This window comes from Neolamprologus brichardi, chromosome 23 (assembly GCF_056152115.1).
Source record: "Neolamprologus brichardi isolate AB-2024 chromosome 23, ASM5615211v1, whole genome shotgun sequence".
NCBI lineage: Eukaryota > Metazoa > Chordata > Actinopteri > Cichliformes > Cichlidae > Neolamprologus > Neolamprologus brichardi.
In genome coordinates, this window is record NC_142125.1 from 41,275,021 (window position 1) to 41,289,855 (window position 14,835).

Here is a 14,835-nt window from a genome sequence, read left to right on the forward strand (position 1 = left end):
CAACCTCTAATTATTGTTTTCAGTGTTATCCTGTTGATGTGTCCCAGTAGGTTAAGTTCTGTATGTATTTATGGAAAACATAAATGCACGCAAGTCTCTTGCTTTGGGGACACTCGTATGGATCCTATAAACCTGAAGGTATTTATTAAACTCAGAGGAAAGACTCCCACAAACAGTGGTTAGCAACAAGCACAACTTGGCTCCTGTTATGTTTTAGTTAAACCCAGATTAAATTCATTAGTGGGTACGACCCACAGAGATTCACAGCAGATTTTGTTGTGAGTATAGATGTGGTAGAGTGACATACTGAGGCACCAGTGGTGACAAAGTGAACTGAAGATGAGAGAAAATAAATAAATAAGTTATGTTTGCTGTTATACTGGTTCAATATATGATTTTATATGATTTTGCTGTTCAAACTGGGAAAGTTGGCTTCAGGGCGCAGGCTTGGCTTCAGATTCAGTTTGACTGCTAGCGCTCTCAGTATCGCTTATCTTGCTTCAACTTACTTTCTTGGCCCCTCTCCTTGTTCTTCAGCAGCAGCAGCTTCTGTTCTCTCTGCTGCTTCTCCAGCTCCTGCTCCCGACGGTGGTTCTCCATCTTCCTCTGATGTTCCAGCAGCTCCTGCTGGTGCTTCAAAGCCAGGAGCTCCTGTTGCTGCTGCACGAAGAAAGACCACAATCACATTAGCAAATATTCACCAAACGGGCGACTGATCGCAGATAATTCCAAGTATCCTGCATGGAAGTTTGGAACTGTTCTTTATTAGCCCTCACATCTATATCTACTAGGGCTGCCACAAACGATTATTTTGATAGTCGACTAGTCACCGATTATTTTTGCGATTAGTCGACTAATCAGATCATCATCCATTGGATGTACAGCTTATTGCACCAGCAGCATCTGCTCTTATATAACTATCATTAGCTTACAGCTTTAAGTGTTTAAGGTATGTGCTAACTAAAAATAAACACAAGATGATAGTTTATTAAATTTTAATGAAATTTGCAGATTGTTTCGGTAAGTTTAATAAACTCCTTGCTATCTAAAATATAACAGGACACTGGAGTATATTCTCGAGCATCTCACACTTCTGATAATCAGCTGTCTGCTTGACGTTTATTCAGCTGTGTAAAAACTATAACTTTAATCTCAGCCAAACCGATTTACTCAGGAACAAATAAAATACTTAAAAAAAGCCAAACAATAACATCTTTAAGTTATCTAAGTGACTTATATATCATGTTTAACCTGAGTAGCAAAAGACGGCGGTGGGTTTGAAAACGATTTGCCAGAGTCCGGTGTTCTCACGGCTCTAGTGAGCCTAGCCCCCGGCTAGCTATCAAGCTAGTGGGTAACAGACGTCTCCGAAAACGTCGGAGCGCTTTTGAAAATATGTGGTGTCTTGATAAACTGAGCAGATATTTGAGGTTAACACAGCTACATTCTCGCGTGAAAATATGTTAAACGTTTATTTTATGACCCAGAAAGAATAATAAGAGTAATATTAAAACTAACTAGCTGCCGCCATTGTTGGAAACTGAGCTGGGCCGCGCTATGAATTCTGGGACACAGCTTCTTCTTCTTCGGGGTTTAACGGCAGCTGGCATCCTTGTACATGCAGTGCTGCCATCTTCTGTTTCAGTCCGTTATTACACTCTTAAATCCTACTACTTATTCCTGCGTCTTTTGGGATCTTACAAATCTTCAAACGACACGTCGACTATTAAATCAGTCGTCGACGATTTTGATAGTCGACGTAATCGTGACTAGTCGACTAATCGTGGCAGCCCTACTATCTACATATCATAAGATGAGATAAGATAGCCTTTATTAGTCACAGAGTTGGGAAATTCACATTGTTAGAGCAGCAGAGTGAACACAGCAGGAATAAATAGGTTAACAACAATACGAGCATGCAAAAACACAGAAAATTACAAGGTTATATACAATATTTACCATATTCACAAGTGCTTTATGTTTCCTTCTCTGTAATCACCACACATGTCCAAACAACAAACTCATCCCATACTTCTGTGAGCATGTCTCAAGTCACTACAGTCACTGCTGTTGCTATGCTACTTACCAGTGACCACGTGAAACTCACAAATATGCTTTTTCTAATAGTTCAATTCAGTTTTATTTATACAGCAACAAATCACAATGACAGTTACCTCAAGGCGCTTAATATTGTAAGATAAAGACCACAATAATGCAGAGAAAATCCCAACAATCAGATGAACGCCTGTAAACAAGCATTTTGGTGACAGTAGGAAGGAAAAACTCCCTTTTAACAGAGAGAAACTTCCAGCAGATCCAGGTGGCCAGCTGCTGCGACTGGCTGGGGTCGGTAGTATACAGGCATATACAAAGCCTACTGTATATGAAGAACCACTTGGGTCATTCCACATAAATCAACCGTTTTTTAAAAAGTTCCCACGTGACCCCCTCAGAATCACATCATTGATTTTTATGTATGATACAATTAGTTCATTTAATGAAGAAATGCAAAGGTTTTACACTATGAGGTGGGTGAAAACCTTTTCAGCATTTTTGAGCCCTCACGTCTGTAAGACATTCAATTTTCAGGCCTAAAACTCCAGATGTCACAACCTGAAGCCAAAATCAATTTCTGTTGCATCAACTTGACAGGATATGTCACATTTTCAGTAGCAAAGCTGCACCAATTTAATGTCTATGATGCAGAGTAGCAGAAACCAGCGTTAGTGCCTTAAAGTTTCATTTGTGGCTTTAACCTGAAGAAGGGAATTTTGGGGTTCATTTTTAAAGGTCACGTCAACATGAAGGATTGGTCGGCTGATCAAAACAGGTCGCAGCATATGAAAGGTCTCATTGTTTACCTATGTTTTGATCCTAGGCTCACCTTCAATCCATGATTACTTTATATAGTCATATTTTCACCTTGTGGCTGTGAAATGGTGACAATATTGGTGTTAACTTGCTCTTTGGACACTTTTTGCACCGATCGAACAACTTTAAGTCCTGAAGACGTTTTATTTCCCCACAATCTGAGTGCACATAAGAGCCTGAATCACAGTGGCTCTTCCAGATCAGTGGATCTGAGTATTAAACACAAGTGTCACAGCAAATGGATGGTCCATATGACATGTGACATCATCATCATATGGCAAAAGAATCTGAACAGGAAACAAAACGATCACCGTCTGTGATCCCGGACATTCCGGATGCTCAAATTCGAACGACTTTTAAGAACGTCAGGAGCTTAAAGGAAAGAAAGTCATAGCATGATGGTAAAGTTTTATATGCCTAAATTAAATATAATAAATCTATTGTACCAAAGAAATCCGCTGATGCTGATGGGTCACTTCACAGACTAAACCCGCTCGCCTTATCAGATACCATCACTTCGCAAAGTTCTTTAAAATGCAACCATTTCATTAGTTGGTCGTCTTTAAAAGTCGAGTAGTCCTATTTCTGCTTTGCTTGAGTTGCCATCTGAAGTAAATACATCCGACAGCTGTTTAAAGAAAAAAAAGGAGGAAAGAAATAAAACCTTTGCAGTTCTATAAAAAAATCCCCAAAAACCTCAGGCCAGAAGCTTAAGCCTTTAAATAAATATAAACAATTTAACAGGGGGATGAGGCTTTAGTAAAAAAAACACATAATCCAATCTGCTTACTTCCTCAGAAAAAAGACAGAAGAGCATCTGTTAAACGCTCTGAAATCTGCCTTCCTGTGCTTTTATAGCGCAGAAACAAACTCACCTGTGCCCTGACGCCTCGTCCTGAAACCAAAAAGGTCAAAAATAAAATCACAGTAAAAGCCGACCTGTGCTTGGAGACACCTCTTCATCCCACTTGAGTGTCCTAAGACCCAGAGCCTGACTGTGGATAAAAGCATCAATTAAATTAAACAAGGCTGAAGCTCACTCTCACCCTTTTCGCAGCCCTAATTTCAACAAAATAAAGTACAGAGTCAAGCCTCCCAATCACTTTGTAATATGGAATAAATAGGCAAGCTGTCTGCACTCCGCCAGCAACATAATGACCTCTCGCTGATGTGCCAAGGAATCAACGCCCTGGGCTCGTTTCTCCCTTATCATTGTGAAACCAGTGGCAATATTTGATTAGTTTACTGTAACGGCATGTAATCAGGTCGTGATGGCGTCTTTTTATTTTTTTAAGAAGTGTAAATAAACGCTCAGTAGCTGGGACGTGCGCTCGTGTTTACCGCCAGGGTAAATCAAATGCGCGAGACCGGTCTGTGAATAAATTAGCGGCTGAAGGTGAGAGGAAGGTGAGGCGGGGCCCGTGAGAAAAGCTCATCGGCTGTCTGGCTGGCTTCCAGCCCGACGCCTCAATCCTTTTTCTTTTTTTTGGTCTTTCAATCAAGGTTGGGGGATAAGGGATTGAGTGGGTGGCGAGGCTCAAAGTAACCTCGCCACCCACATTCACACACCCCAAACCCCTGTGGCTCACTAGGCCAGAGATGCACACAGCGCTTTGAGGGCCCCGAAAAGCGCTATATAAATGCAATCCGTTATTATTATTATTATTATTATTATTATTATTATTATAGAAAATGTTGCCACTTTTTGACTAAATACTCTGAAGAGTTTCCGACTGTCTCAATTTCTGAGAGTTCCCTGTTGTTAGCATGTGAATCAGCGTATGTACGCCTGCTGCTGTGGGCATGTGTTTGAGTGTTTGCTGACATTTAAGAGGATGTTTAGGTTTTAATGGCTGTAGATTTCTCTGTGTGTGTGTACGTACAGGAGCTGTGAATGAGGCTGATTGAGGACAGGCCTCACTGCTCAGTCTGTGCGTCACTCTCCTCCATCTGCGCGCCGCCACAACTCAAACCTTCAGATATCCTCGCTCATCCCTCAGCATCACAAAAATGACAAAACAGGACGGAAAACTTTGGTGTTCCTCCACCGCAAAAGAAGTGCGTATTCCCGCTGCTCCAGAACATCTTATGTACGTAAACGCGCGTTCCAACTTCTTATCTGATGTGCGTCTTTTATTTTGACAGCAAATGCACACCTGTGGACCACTTATGTGCAGCCCTGTGTATGAAATTTACAATAAATGCATCAGAATTCCCTTTAGTCTGAAGGTTTTACATATCAGAACATAGTAAAATGTAATCTGGTCCTCAGCAGCTCTTAACATGAGGTAAATACAACCTACAACAGATTATTTAACAAAATGCAGAGGTGCACCCTTCCAGCTTTCTTAGTAATTAGTAGCCACTAGTGAGCCACAGTCACTCACTATGTGTTAACAGACCTCTCTGCATTGAATCATATCTGTTATTAACCTCTGTCTCTCTTCCACAGCATGTCTTTTATCCTGTCTTCCTTCTCTCACCCCAACCAATCACAGCAGATGGCCCCGCCCCTCCCTGAGCCTGGTTCTGCCGGAGGTTTCTTCCTGTTAAAAGGGAGTTTTTCCTTCCCACTGTCGCCAAAGTGCTGCTCATAGGGGGTCATATGATTGTTGGGTTTTTCCTCTGTATCTATGAAGCGCCTTGAGGCGACTTTTGTTGTGATTTGGCGCTATATAAATAAAATTGAATTGAAAAGTAGCTAAGTCCTGCTAATCATATGTACTTGATTAGCTGATCACCAGTAATTCTGAGCACCTCTGTAAAAGCAGAAGTTTTGTAAGGTTGCTGGTCTGGAGCATTCAGTTGTGTGTTAACACGATGCCAAGGAGGAAAAAACAAAGGCAACTCGTGCTGCCCATCAGTCTGGGAAGCATTGTAAGGTCATTTCCAAACAATCTGAAGTCCATTATTCTGCACTGGGAAAGATTATTCACAAGTACAAAACATTCAAGACAGTTGCCAGTCTTCCCAGGAGTGGACAATTCACCCCGAATTCACCTCAAGGTCAGTGCGTGCAATGCTCTGAGACGCTGCAAAAAACCCGAGAGCTGCATCTCAGACGCTGCAGGCTTCAGTTAAAATGGTAAATGTTAAAGTTCATGACAGTGCAGCTGGAAAACGACTGAACAGGTTGGAGGGTAACAAGGGCAAATCTCTTTTCTTTAAAATAACAGGACAACAATTTCTGTTTGCAAAGCTGCATCTGAACAAAACACAAAACTGAAACAATGTCCTTTGGATGAGACCAAAGTTTGACCATGACGCACAACAACCAAATACATCATACCAGCTGTCAAGCACGGTGGTGAAGGGCCACGATTTGGCCTCGGCACCTTGTAGTCATTGATACAATGATGAAATCTACGCTATACCACAGTACACTAGAGTCAAAGTGAGGTCATCTGTCCAATAGGGCTGCCACGATTAGTCACGATTACGTCGACGATTTTGATCGTCGACGACTGATTTAATAGTCGACGCTTGTTTGAAGCTTTGTAAGATCACAAAAGACGCAGGAATAAGTAGTAGGATTTAAGAGTGTAATAACGGACTGAAACAGAAGATGGCAGCACTGCATGTACAAGGATGCCAGCTGCCGTTAAACCCCGAAGAAGAAGAAGCTGTGTCCCAGAATTCATAGCGCAGCCCAGCTCAGTTTTCAACAATGGCGGCAGCTAGTTAGTTTTAATATTACTCTTATTATTCTTTCTGGGTCACAAAATAAACGTTTAACATATTTTCAGGCGAGAATGTAGCTGTGTAAACCTCAAATATCTGCTCAGTTTATCAAGACACCACATATTTTCAAAAGCGCTCCGACGTTTTCGGAGACGTCTGTTAGCCACTAGCTCGATAGCTAGCCGGGGGCTAGGCTCACTAGAGCGTGAGAACACCGGACTCCCGGCAAATCGTTTTCAAACCCACCGCTGTCTTTCGCTACTCAGGTTAAACATGATATATAAGTCACTTAGATAACTTAAAGATGTTATTGTTTGGCTTTTTCAGTAATTTATTTGTTCCTGAGTAAATCTGTTTGGCTGAGATTAAAGTTAGTTTTTACACAGCTGAATAAACGTCAAGCAGACAGCTGATTATCAGAAGTGTGAGATGCTCCAGAATTTACTCCGGTGTCCTGTTATATTTTAGATAGCAAGGAGTTTATTAAACTTCACCGAAACAATCTGCAAACTTCATTAAAATTTAATAAACCATCATCTTGTATTTATTTTTAGTTAGCACATACCTTAAACACTTAAAGCTGTAAGCTAATGATAGTTGTATAAGAGCAGATGCTGCTGGTGCAATAAGCTGTACATCCAATGGATGATGATCTGATTAGTTATTCGCAAAAATAATCTGTGACTAGTCGACTATCAGAATAATTGTTTGTGGCAGCTCTACTGTCCAACAGATAAAGTTGGACCAAAACGGGGTCGTGCAACAGGACCATGATCCCACTTTCTCACACGACTGAATGGATCATTTTAAACGTCTAGAAAGGAAAAAGATACAATAGAGTGAAATTAGAGGAAGAGAAAAAAAACAGTGAAATACAAAAACAAAAACAATTAAATGAAGAAAATGTACAGCAAAAGTAAGAGACAGAAGAAAGTAGGAGGAGCAGATGACACAAACGAGGGAAAAGGTTAAAATGGGAAGACAGAAGGAAGAAGTGAGAGAAGGAACAGGAAGAGAGAAAATTAGAGATGGGAAGAACAAGGGGAAAAAGCAGAACCAGTAAGGAAGAAGGAAGCACAAAAAGACAAAGGTAAGATGAGCTAGAAAGAAACAAGAGAAAAGAAAAGAATAAATAAAAGGTTTGGACAGAGGGAAGATGAGAACCAAGTGAGAGATCAAGAGAGCAAAAAAGTGAGTGAGGAGATGCAGTTTGAATCGACTTGCACGTGACATTCAAACTAATGTAATCCTGCACGTCGCCATCTAATCTTCTGCCCCCACAATCCATTTTTAGACAATTTATTCTAAGTCCTGAAATAATAAGTAGTTCAGCTGTATCTGCGTGTATTACAATTCATATTACAGCAGCGTTCTTCTAAAAAAGAGCAAATACTGGAATATCTTTATATGACATTTCTGCCTCTCGGGAGCGCTCCGGCGCTCTCGGGGGGGGGGGGGGGGGGTGGGGGGAGGGGGGGGGGGGGCTGATGTATTAAAGCTTGGGAGTGTGGGCGTGATGATCTAGATTCACTTTGTATTTCCAGGTCACTGTGACATGTGATCCAAGCTCCAGCGCACACTCCTGTGCAGCTCTGTTGATGTTCCCTGAGCGTCCAGCCCAGGCCGTTCACACGAAACCGCACTTTTCACTTCGCCCCTGAGCACACACTATATTTCTGGATATTTAAAGTAAGGCTACAACAGGGCTTGTGCATAACTTATGTAACACCAGGAAAAAAAAAAGTCTTTCGCACATTTTCCGACTTCAACCACACGCTCATATTGCTCTTCTCCATCTCTGGAGTTAAAATAAATGAAGGCAGAGTGCCTCCTTGTTCTCTGCTCCCTCTTCACTCGCAGCATTTAAAGCTCTCACAGGCCGAGTTTAGTCTGCTAATGAAGAATCCCGCGGCAGACTACATCAAAGTCTGTCTTTGCTTTGTTTAGGAAAGTTTTAAATAGGTTTGAGTAACAGGCTCGCTGCTTTGCTTTTACACTGATGGAAGAATTCAAGTGAAATCAGTGAAACAACGTTTGTTCCTCGCTGACAACAACAATATTACAACCTGCGTATTTAAAAAAAACCAAAAAATATTAACAGTTTTATTGCTTCAGTGCTTATTAGCTGCATTTACAGTGATCGTGGAGAGAGAGCAGATGCTTAACAGATGTCTGACAAATTTAAAATCAGTAACCAATCAAATTTCTTTGAGGATTATCCGTTTGCAGCAGTGTCGATGCCTCCAGCTGAAGCGGCTGACGCTCAAAACACTCAAATCACTCTGAGGAATTTCAACAGGTCAGTAAAGCTCCTGTTTCAACCACACTGACGTATTTAAAAGTTATAACAAACATCAACACATTAATGTTAGCCGTTTAGCTATTAGCAGTTACCCAATAGCCATGTTACGGTGAATTTACGGTAAAGTGGGTAGGTATTTGCCTAAACTGGGCCTTCTGAGTCTGCAACCTACGTAAATGTGCTTGTGTGCAGTCCTCTGAAAAGACCGCGACCAGGTCCAATGCTGATCTGCTGACATGTGGACCAGAAGAGGCTGTTTCTGTTTTCAATACTCTGCTGCTTTTAAAGCCCAGTGGTGAATATTTAAAAGTCGAATGGGAGGCAGAGCCTTCAGCTTTCAGGTCCATCTGTGGAACCAGCTCCCAGTTTGGATTCAGGAGGCAGATATGATAAAGCATATAGTTAGGGCTGGATCACTTGACCCTGAATCCTCCCTTAGTTATCCTACAATTGATCTAAGCTGCTGACGCTTCCCATGATGCACCGGGTGTTTCTGTGCTTATACTCCTCTCTGTATTTGGTCATTAGTTATGATTAATCCACAGCATGTCTTTTATCCTGTCTTCCTCCTCTCAACCCCAACTAGTCGCCGTCGGTGGCCTACCTCCCTGAGCCTGATTCTGCCTGAGGTTTCTTCCTGTTAAAAGGGAGTTTTTCCTCCCCACTGTCTCCAAGTGGTTGCTCATAGTCTGATTGTTGGGTTTTTCTCTGTCTTTACATTATAAAGCGCTTCGAGGCGACTCGTGTGATTTGGTGCTATATAAATAAAACTGAAGTGAACTAGTCCGAGTGGGAGTACTTGATAAAGGTGATGCAACACAAACAAGGCTGTGTGTATTATTTGCTTCTAGAAAGTTGTGCCTATCTAAAGCGCTTCTGCGACTCTTGTTGTGATTCGGCCCTGTATAAATAAAGTTGAATTGAACTGAATTTTCAACTTTTTCAACAACAAATCTGCAAAATAAAGAATGAAAAAGTCCAGACCTCAAACCGACTGAAATACTGCGGTCAGACATTAAGAGCTGCGCATAAACGAGTGGCTGCAACCCACAGTAAATGGAAGCAGACTAAAGAAGACTGAAAAAATTCCCCCAGACTGATAAAGTCAAGCAGAAAAAAAGGTTTGTCTACGAGCTCCTGAATCATGGAGCGTGCCTACTACTGAGGGTGGATTTAAATCATTTCCGAACCGGATCAGAACAGGGTTGGAGCGGTGAAAGCGCTGCTGTTAAGTTGAAATGTTCTGAACAGGCGGCACAGAAAGCCTCCTACTGGATTTATTGTGTTTCTTGTCAAGTCTAGAAAAACATTTTCTTCCAGCATTGTTCACAGATGGACTCACAGGTGAACTAACTGTGATTGGTGGAAACACTGTGCAATCACGTCCAAATAATCCTGCCGGCCCGTCACAGCTTTAACTGCTTTAACTGCTTTTCTTTTGGCTGCTGTGAATCTGCAGCTTTAAGGCCTGTTCGTGCTATTTCTGGAAAACGTGGGCCAAATGTTTCGGATTTGTTTTGAATGCCTCCTTTTTTTCCAGCACTTGAACTTCATTCATTGACAAACACAACCGCGGCCGTACCTGAATGTGCTCCTGCAGCTGGGCCTCGTGCTGGCGGGACAGCTGCTCGTGCTGCCTCTGGAACTCTGCGATGAGGATCTGCCGCTGGATCTGCTGCTTCTGTTTCAGGGCCAGCAGCTCGGCCTGCAGCTGCTGCTCGTGCACCGATGCCGCCACCACGCTGCCGCCGCCGGGCTGGCCGGGCGACTGCTGGGCGGGCGGGGAGAGCGAGGACACCTGCTGCTGCTGCTGGTGATGGTCCACGCGCAAATCCATGGGGATGGCGGCCGGAGGGAGACGAAGGGGCAGCGCAGAGTTGATGTCGACTGCAAGGGAGGATGATGGGAGAGAAGAAGAAAGGCATGTGCTGTTTTAGTTTGCTCCTGACAGGTGGTGACACCTCACAGCAAAGCGAGCTGCGAACATTATCGTCACCATCATCTCACCACAGATTATTAAAACACTCAAGGACGTGTTTTCTAACCGAAAGCCTCTCCAGACACTCAGCGAGCATCAGCTCCTCGGGTATTTTTAGCAGCATCAAAAGTAGCAAAATCAAGCTTAGAAACTCTTGCAGATTGGGCCCACTATCAAGTGAAAGCAATTAATAACAGTCTATTGACGCGCAGGCAGCAGAAAATAGGAAAAAGTGGATCCCAACAGCTCTCTGTAACATGTTCACATGCGTCACATTGATCCTGTTCTCGAGCACTTACTAAAGCTGCAAGGTTGCATGGATGAATGGGATTAAATCAAAGCCCTACTAACTGTTCTGTGTTTCTACCTGCCTGAAAAGAGACTCGAAGCTCTGCGGTTTTAATTAACAAGGCCGCTCGTGCTCCCCAGCAGCTGTGCAGTTTCAGGACGGAAGCAAACCTGCGTATCTGCTCGCCTTCATTTCAAAACCCGGCCTCAAGTGAACGTGCAATGTAAGGCCAAAGGATTTCTCCTGATAATAAATCACCTTAATAGCCACATATATGTTGCTTTTTCCTGCTTATACCACTTCCAGGAATGTTTTCCAACAGTCATCCCTGCCCTCTGATCCCTGAGAGAAAGTGTTAAATAAAGCTTGCATAAAAATAGCGCCCGTTTGTCCCCTCGTCTCTTTTGTATATACAAAAAAAGCCAAACAATCCGGTTTCGTGTGTAATTGCAGCAGCCCGGCGTCTCCCCACAAAGATCGCATTGACCTGGAGCCCGGCTGCGCACAAATCACTGCCCAGGAAGCCCTCCAATCAGGCAGCTTCCTCCCCATTTAATCTGAATAAATAGGAGTTGATTGGCTGATTATTTACCTACATGTTTGCAGAGAGCGCAGCGAGAGCCAGAGATACTTGAAGGAACTTTGTGTTAATAAAGAGGCAAACACACCATCAGCAGCACACTTAATAGGAGGGTTCAGAGCCAGGTCTGCTTATAGAAAACACACACACACACTCTTTTTTTTTTTGAGGATATCATATTCGTGCTCGACCTTTCAAATAGCAACAAACTGATCACGTTTTTTTGTTTTCCTCAGAAAAATCTGATACATTTCCAGTTTGTTGCAGCACAGACGCTCTCGCTGCATCACAGAGACGTGCAAAAAGCCTCTTATGGAAGATCCTTACAGTGGATTGCAGACAGACCAGAGAAAAAACTTCTGAACGTGCTCCAGTGTAACTGCACATCTCAAACGACTCGGCTCGCCGCCTTCTCGCCGGTGTTTTCCGTGTGCCGGGGTGAAACATCCACATGGTTGCTGCCATCCACGCCATCGGAGAACAGGGCAGCAACACCCAGCGGCTCCTTAAGGACTTGTCGTCATGTGGGGGATTTTAAAAAACAACAACAACGTATGAGTCGAGTCCGCGCTGGTTGATTTGTTTCAACCCTGCAGGACATGAGCTTCGACATCTCCCCGTCATGAGATCCCTTCGTTTAGCCGGCTCTTGCTTTCCTTCCAAGAAAAGAACCTACATGGTTGGATTGTTTTGTTCTTTCATTTCCTTTTCCATTTGTGAATCTGCTTAACAAGGTCCCCAATATTTAACTAAAAATGCAGCAACGCCCTGAGTTTTGGCTCCTCTCTGGCCCTTTGCTCATTTTAGAAGCGACCATGGTTACAATCTGGAAACCGACCAGCAGGCGAGGAGGGACGGAGCGAGGTGAGCTCGTTTAAGACAGACGAACTCCCACAGCCGTGAATCACTGTGCAGAGGAAAGACGGAGAAGGAGTCCCATCTAAAGATAAATAAAAAACTTTGGGTTTTGCTTTTTAAAGAAGGAAGCGGCTCCTGAGGTTGTAGTGAAACTCACGTACCGCTGTCAGCCGTGATTGGCTTGATGGAAGATTTCCATGAGATTTACAAACTACACGAAATACAGACATTTTCAGATGCAAACCTGTTGTGTTTATATGCTGAAAACGTTGCGTTTTTACGAATGATTCAGCCTGAAAAGCGACGCCGAGCTGCTCCTGATGTTTCTTAACATAAAAACAAAGAACCAGCGATTCTGCGTTCATCCAAAAGCAGAAGCATGTGATTTTATTTTCAGCACTTTTGAGCTACAAACACGCTTGTTGCCAAATGCAGTATCTTATTGGTCAAATCTGTTCATTTGGATCAGAAAAATCTGAAAAAGTCAAGCTTGATCCGATTCGTGGTTGTGAACCTCTGCTTTATTGAGTCCAAAATAACTTTTTTACACGCAAAATAATCAAAAGTTACGTGTCTAAAGGTCTTAAAGAAGCTGATGGATGAATGTCTCTACCTGTTCATGTAATGAATAACATCAAACTTGTATGTGACACATTGCAGGAGCTGTAAAAATCACTCAACTATTTAAAAGAGAAACTGCTCCACAGACCAGTCCAGCAGTAAAGGACAAAGCAGTTAAATGCACACGCTGTATTTAAGCTCTGGACCTCCAAAGGTCCTGAAAAGACTCACCATCTCATCACACCCTTTGAAGAACTGAGGCGTGAGTTTAACCTGTACACAACTAAAGTTTTATCAAAAGCTTATCAGCGTAATTCTTTCAGCAGGCTGTTTGAGAGCACTGGCCTCTTCTGCTTTGAAAAGTTGCTTTTCTTGCTCTTCAGTCATTATTCCCGCGTCTGAACGAGCTACTTCACAGTCCTCTGTAGCTGAAGGTTAAAAAGGACTCCATGCTGCACTTTCAGGCCTGCAATCTGACGTCCTGGTTGGAATAAGGCCCATTTCTTCCTTTTTCATTCATTTTTTTCTCATCTAATATCAGCTAAAGCAAGTGCTGAGAGAGGAGGGGGAAGCACACGGGAGATGTGTTTACGGCTGAAAACGACACTTATCAAAGTGCCGCGGCTCCAATCGTGCCCAATGCAAATCCATAACTCATAAACACACTCTCTCCCCGAACATTGTGTTCTTCTGCCACAAGGAAACACACACAAGCCTCACACACTCTCTCGCTGATGGTCACGCACAAACACACCTCACATCTCAGGCACCGGCGAGCCGCACAAAAGGAGAAGATGAAGCAGAAAAGACGAGAGAAAGGTGAGAATCAGAGCGGCCGTTAAACGCACCCATCAGTGCTCTCCTCCTCCTCCTCTTCGTCCTCTCCTCCTTGTTTTTCCTCCCCCCTCTTCCTTCTTCTTCCTTTAGGGCCGTTACAAGGAAGGACGGTACGTCCTGCACATCTGACTTGTCTTTTCCAGCTCAGCCTCTGTCACTTTTGGCTCTGCATTCGCCCCCCCGCCTCCTGTTTTAACCTGATGGGCGTCTCTCTCTCTCTCTGCTCCTCTCTCTCTCCTCCCCTCGTCCCTCGTTTGCCCAGTGGTGACATCACAGGGCAGTCTCAGGCATGCAGCCTGTTTATTCTGCAGCCCTCTGCTTTTCCAGGAACCAGCGTCACACTCTGTCTCACACTCACAGCTCTCTCTCCTCCCATACCCTCTCTGCTCTTTACTTCTAAGGCCAAGGAAAACCCTCCATGCTAGTTTGTAGACACTGATGTCTCTTCCCCCCTCTCGCGCTCACTCGGCGGGCCGTCCCATCTGAACCGGCTCGCATGCCTTTTTGCCCCTCCCTCCCCCTTTTACTTGTAATAACTATCCCCCCCCATCCCCTTGCGGTTTAAATGCTGTGAGCTCGTATTCCCAGCCTGGAATTTGCCTACATTTCCCAAACAAATAAAACCGCAAAATGGTTTCAGGTGAACAGACTGAGGATCCCAGATGTATCAATGCTGCAGGATCGGAGTTAAATTTGGGATCAATGTTAAACTCTTCAATCAATTATATCTCGACCAACTCAGATGAATCTAAAGTGGCTTTTTAAAATAAAAATAAAAAATCCCAGCATTTTCATTTTATTTTGAAATTCTGTTCAGAAGAACAGCTGAAGGTGCACGTGAGCTCTGTACTGCAACATCGCTCTGACGACTACCTGGC

The 14,835-nt window shown here is 43.3% G+C and overlaps 1 protein-coding gene across 2 annotated transcripts in view; it reads right to left on the reverse strand.

The window, feature by feature from the left end:
• The window catches only part of LOC102784618 (histone deacetylase 4-like), a 91,917-nt gene that overhangs the window by 46,371 nt on the left and 30,711 nt on the right, over positions 1-14,835 (reverse strand). For both annotated transcript variants that reach the window (XM_087835627.1, XM_087835626.1), the window contains 2 exons: positions 10,437-10,741; positions 510-660 (listed from right to left, as the gene is read on the reverse strand). In XM_087835627.1, the coding sequence (XP_087691753.1) occupies positions 510-660; positions 10,437-10,741 (456 nt within the window). The remainder of the gene's footprint in view (positions 1-509; positions 661-10,436; positions 10,742-14,835) is intronic.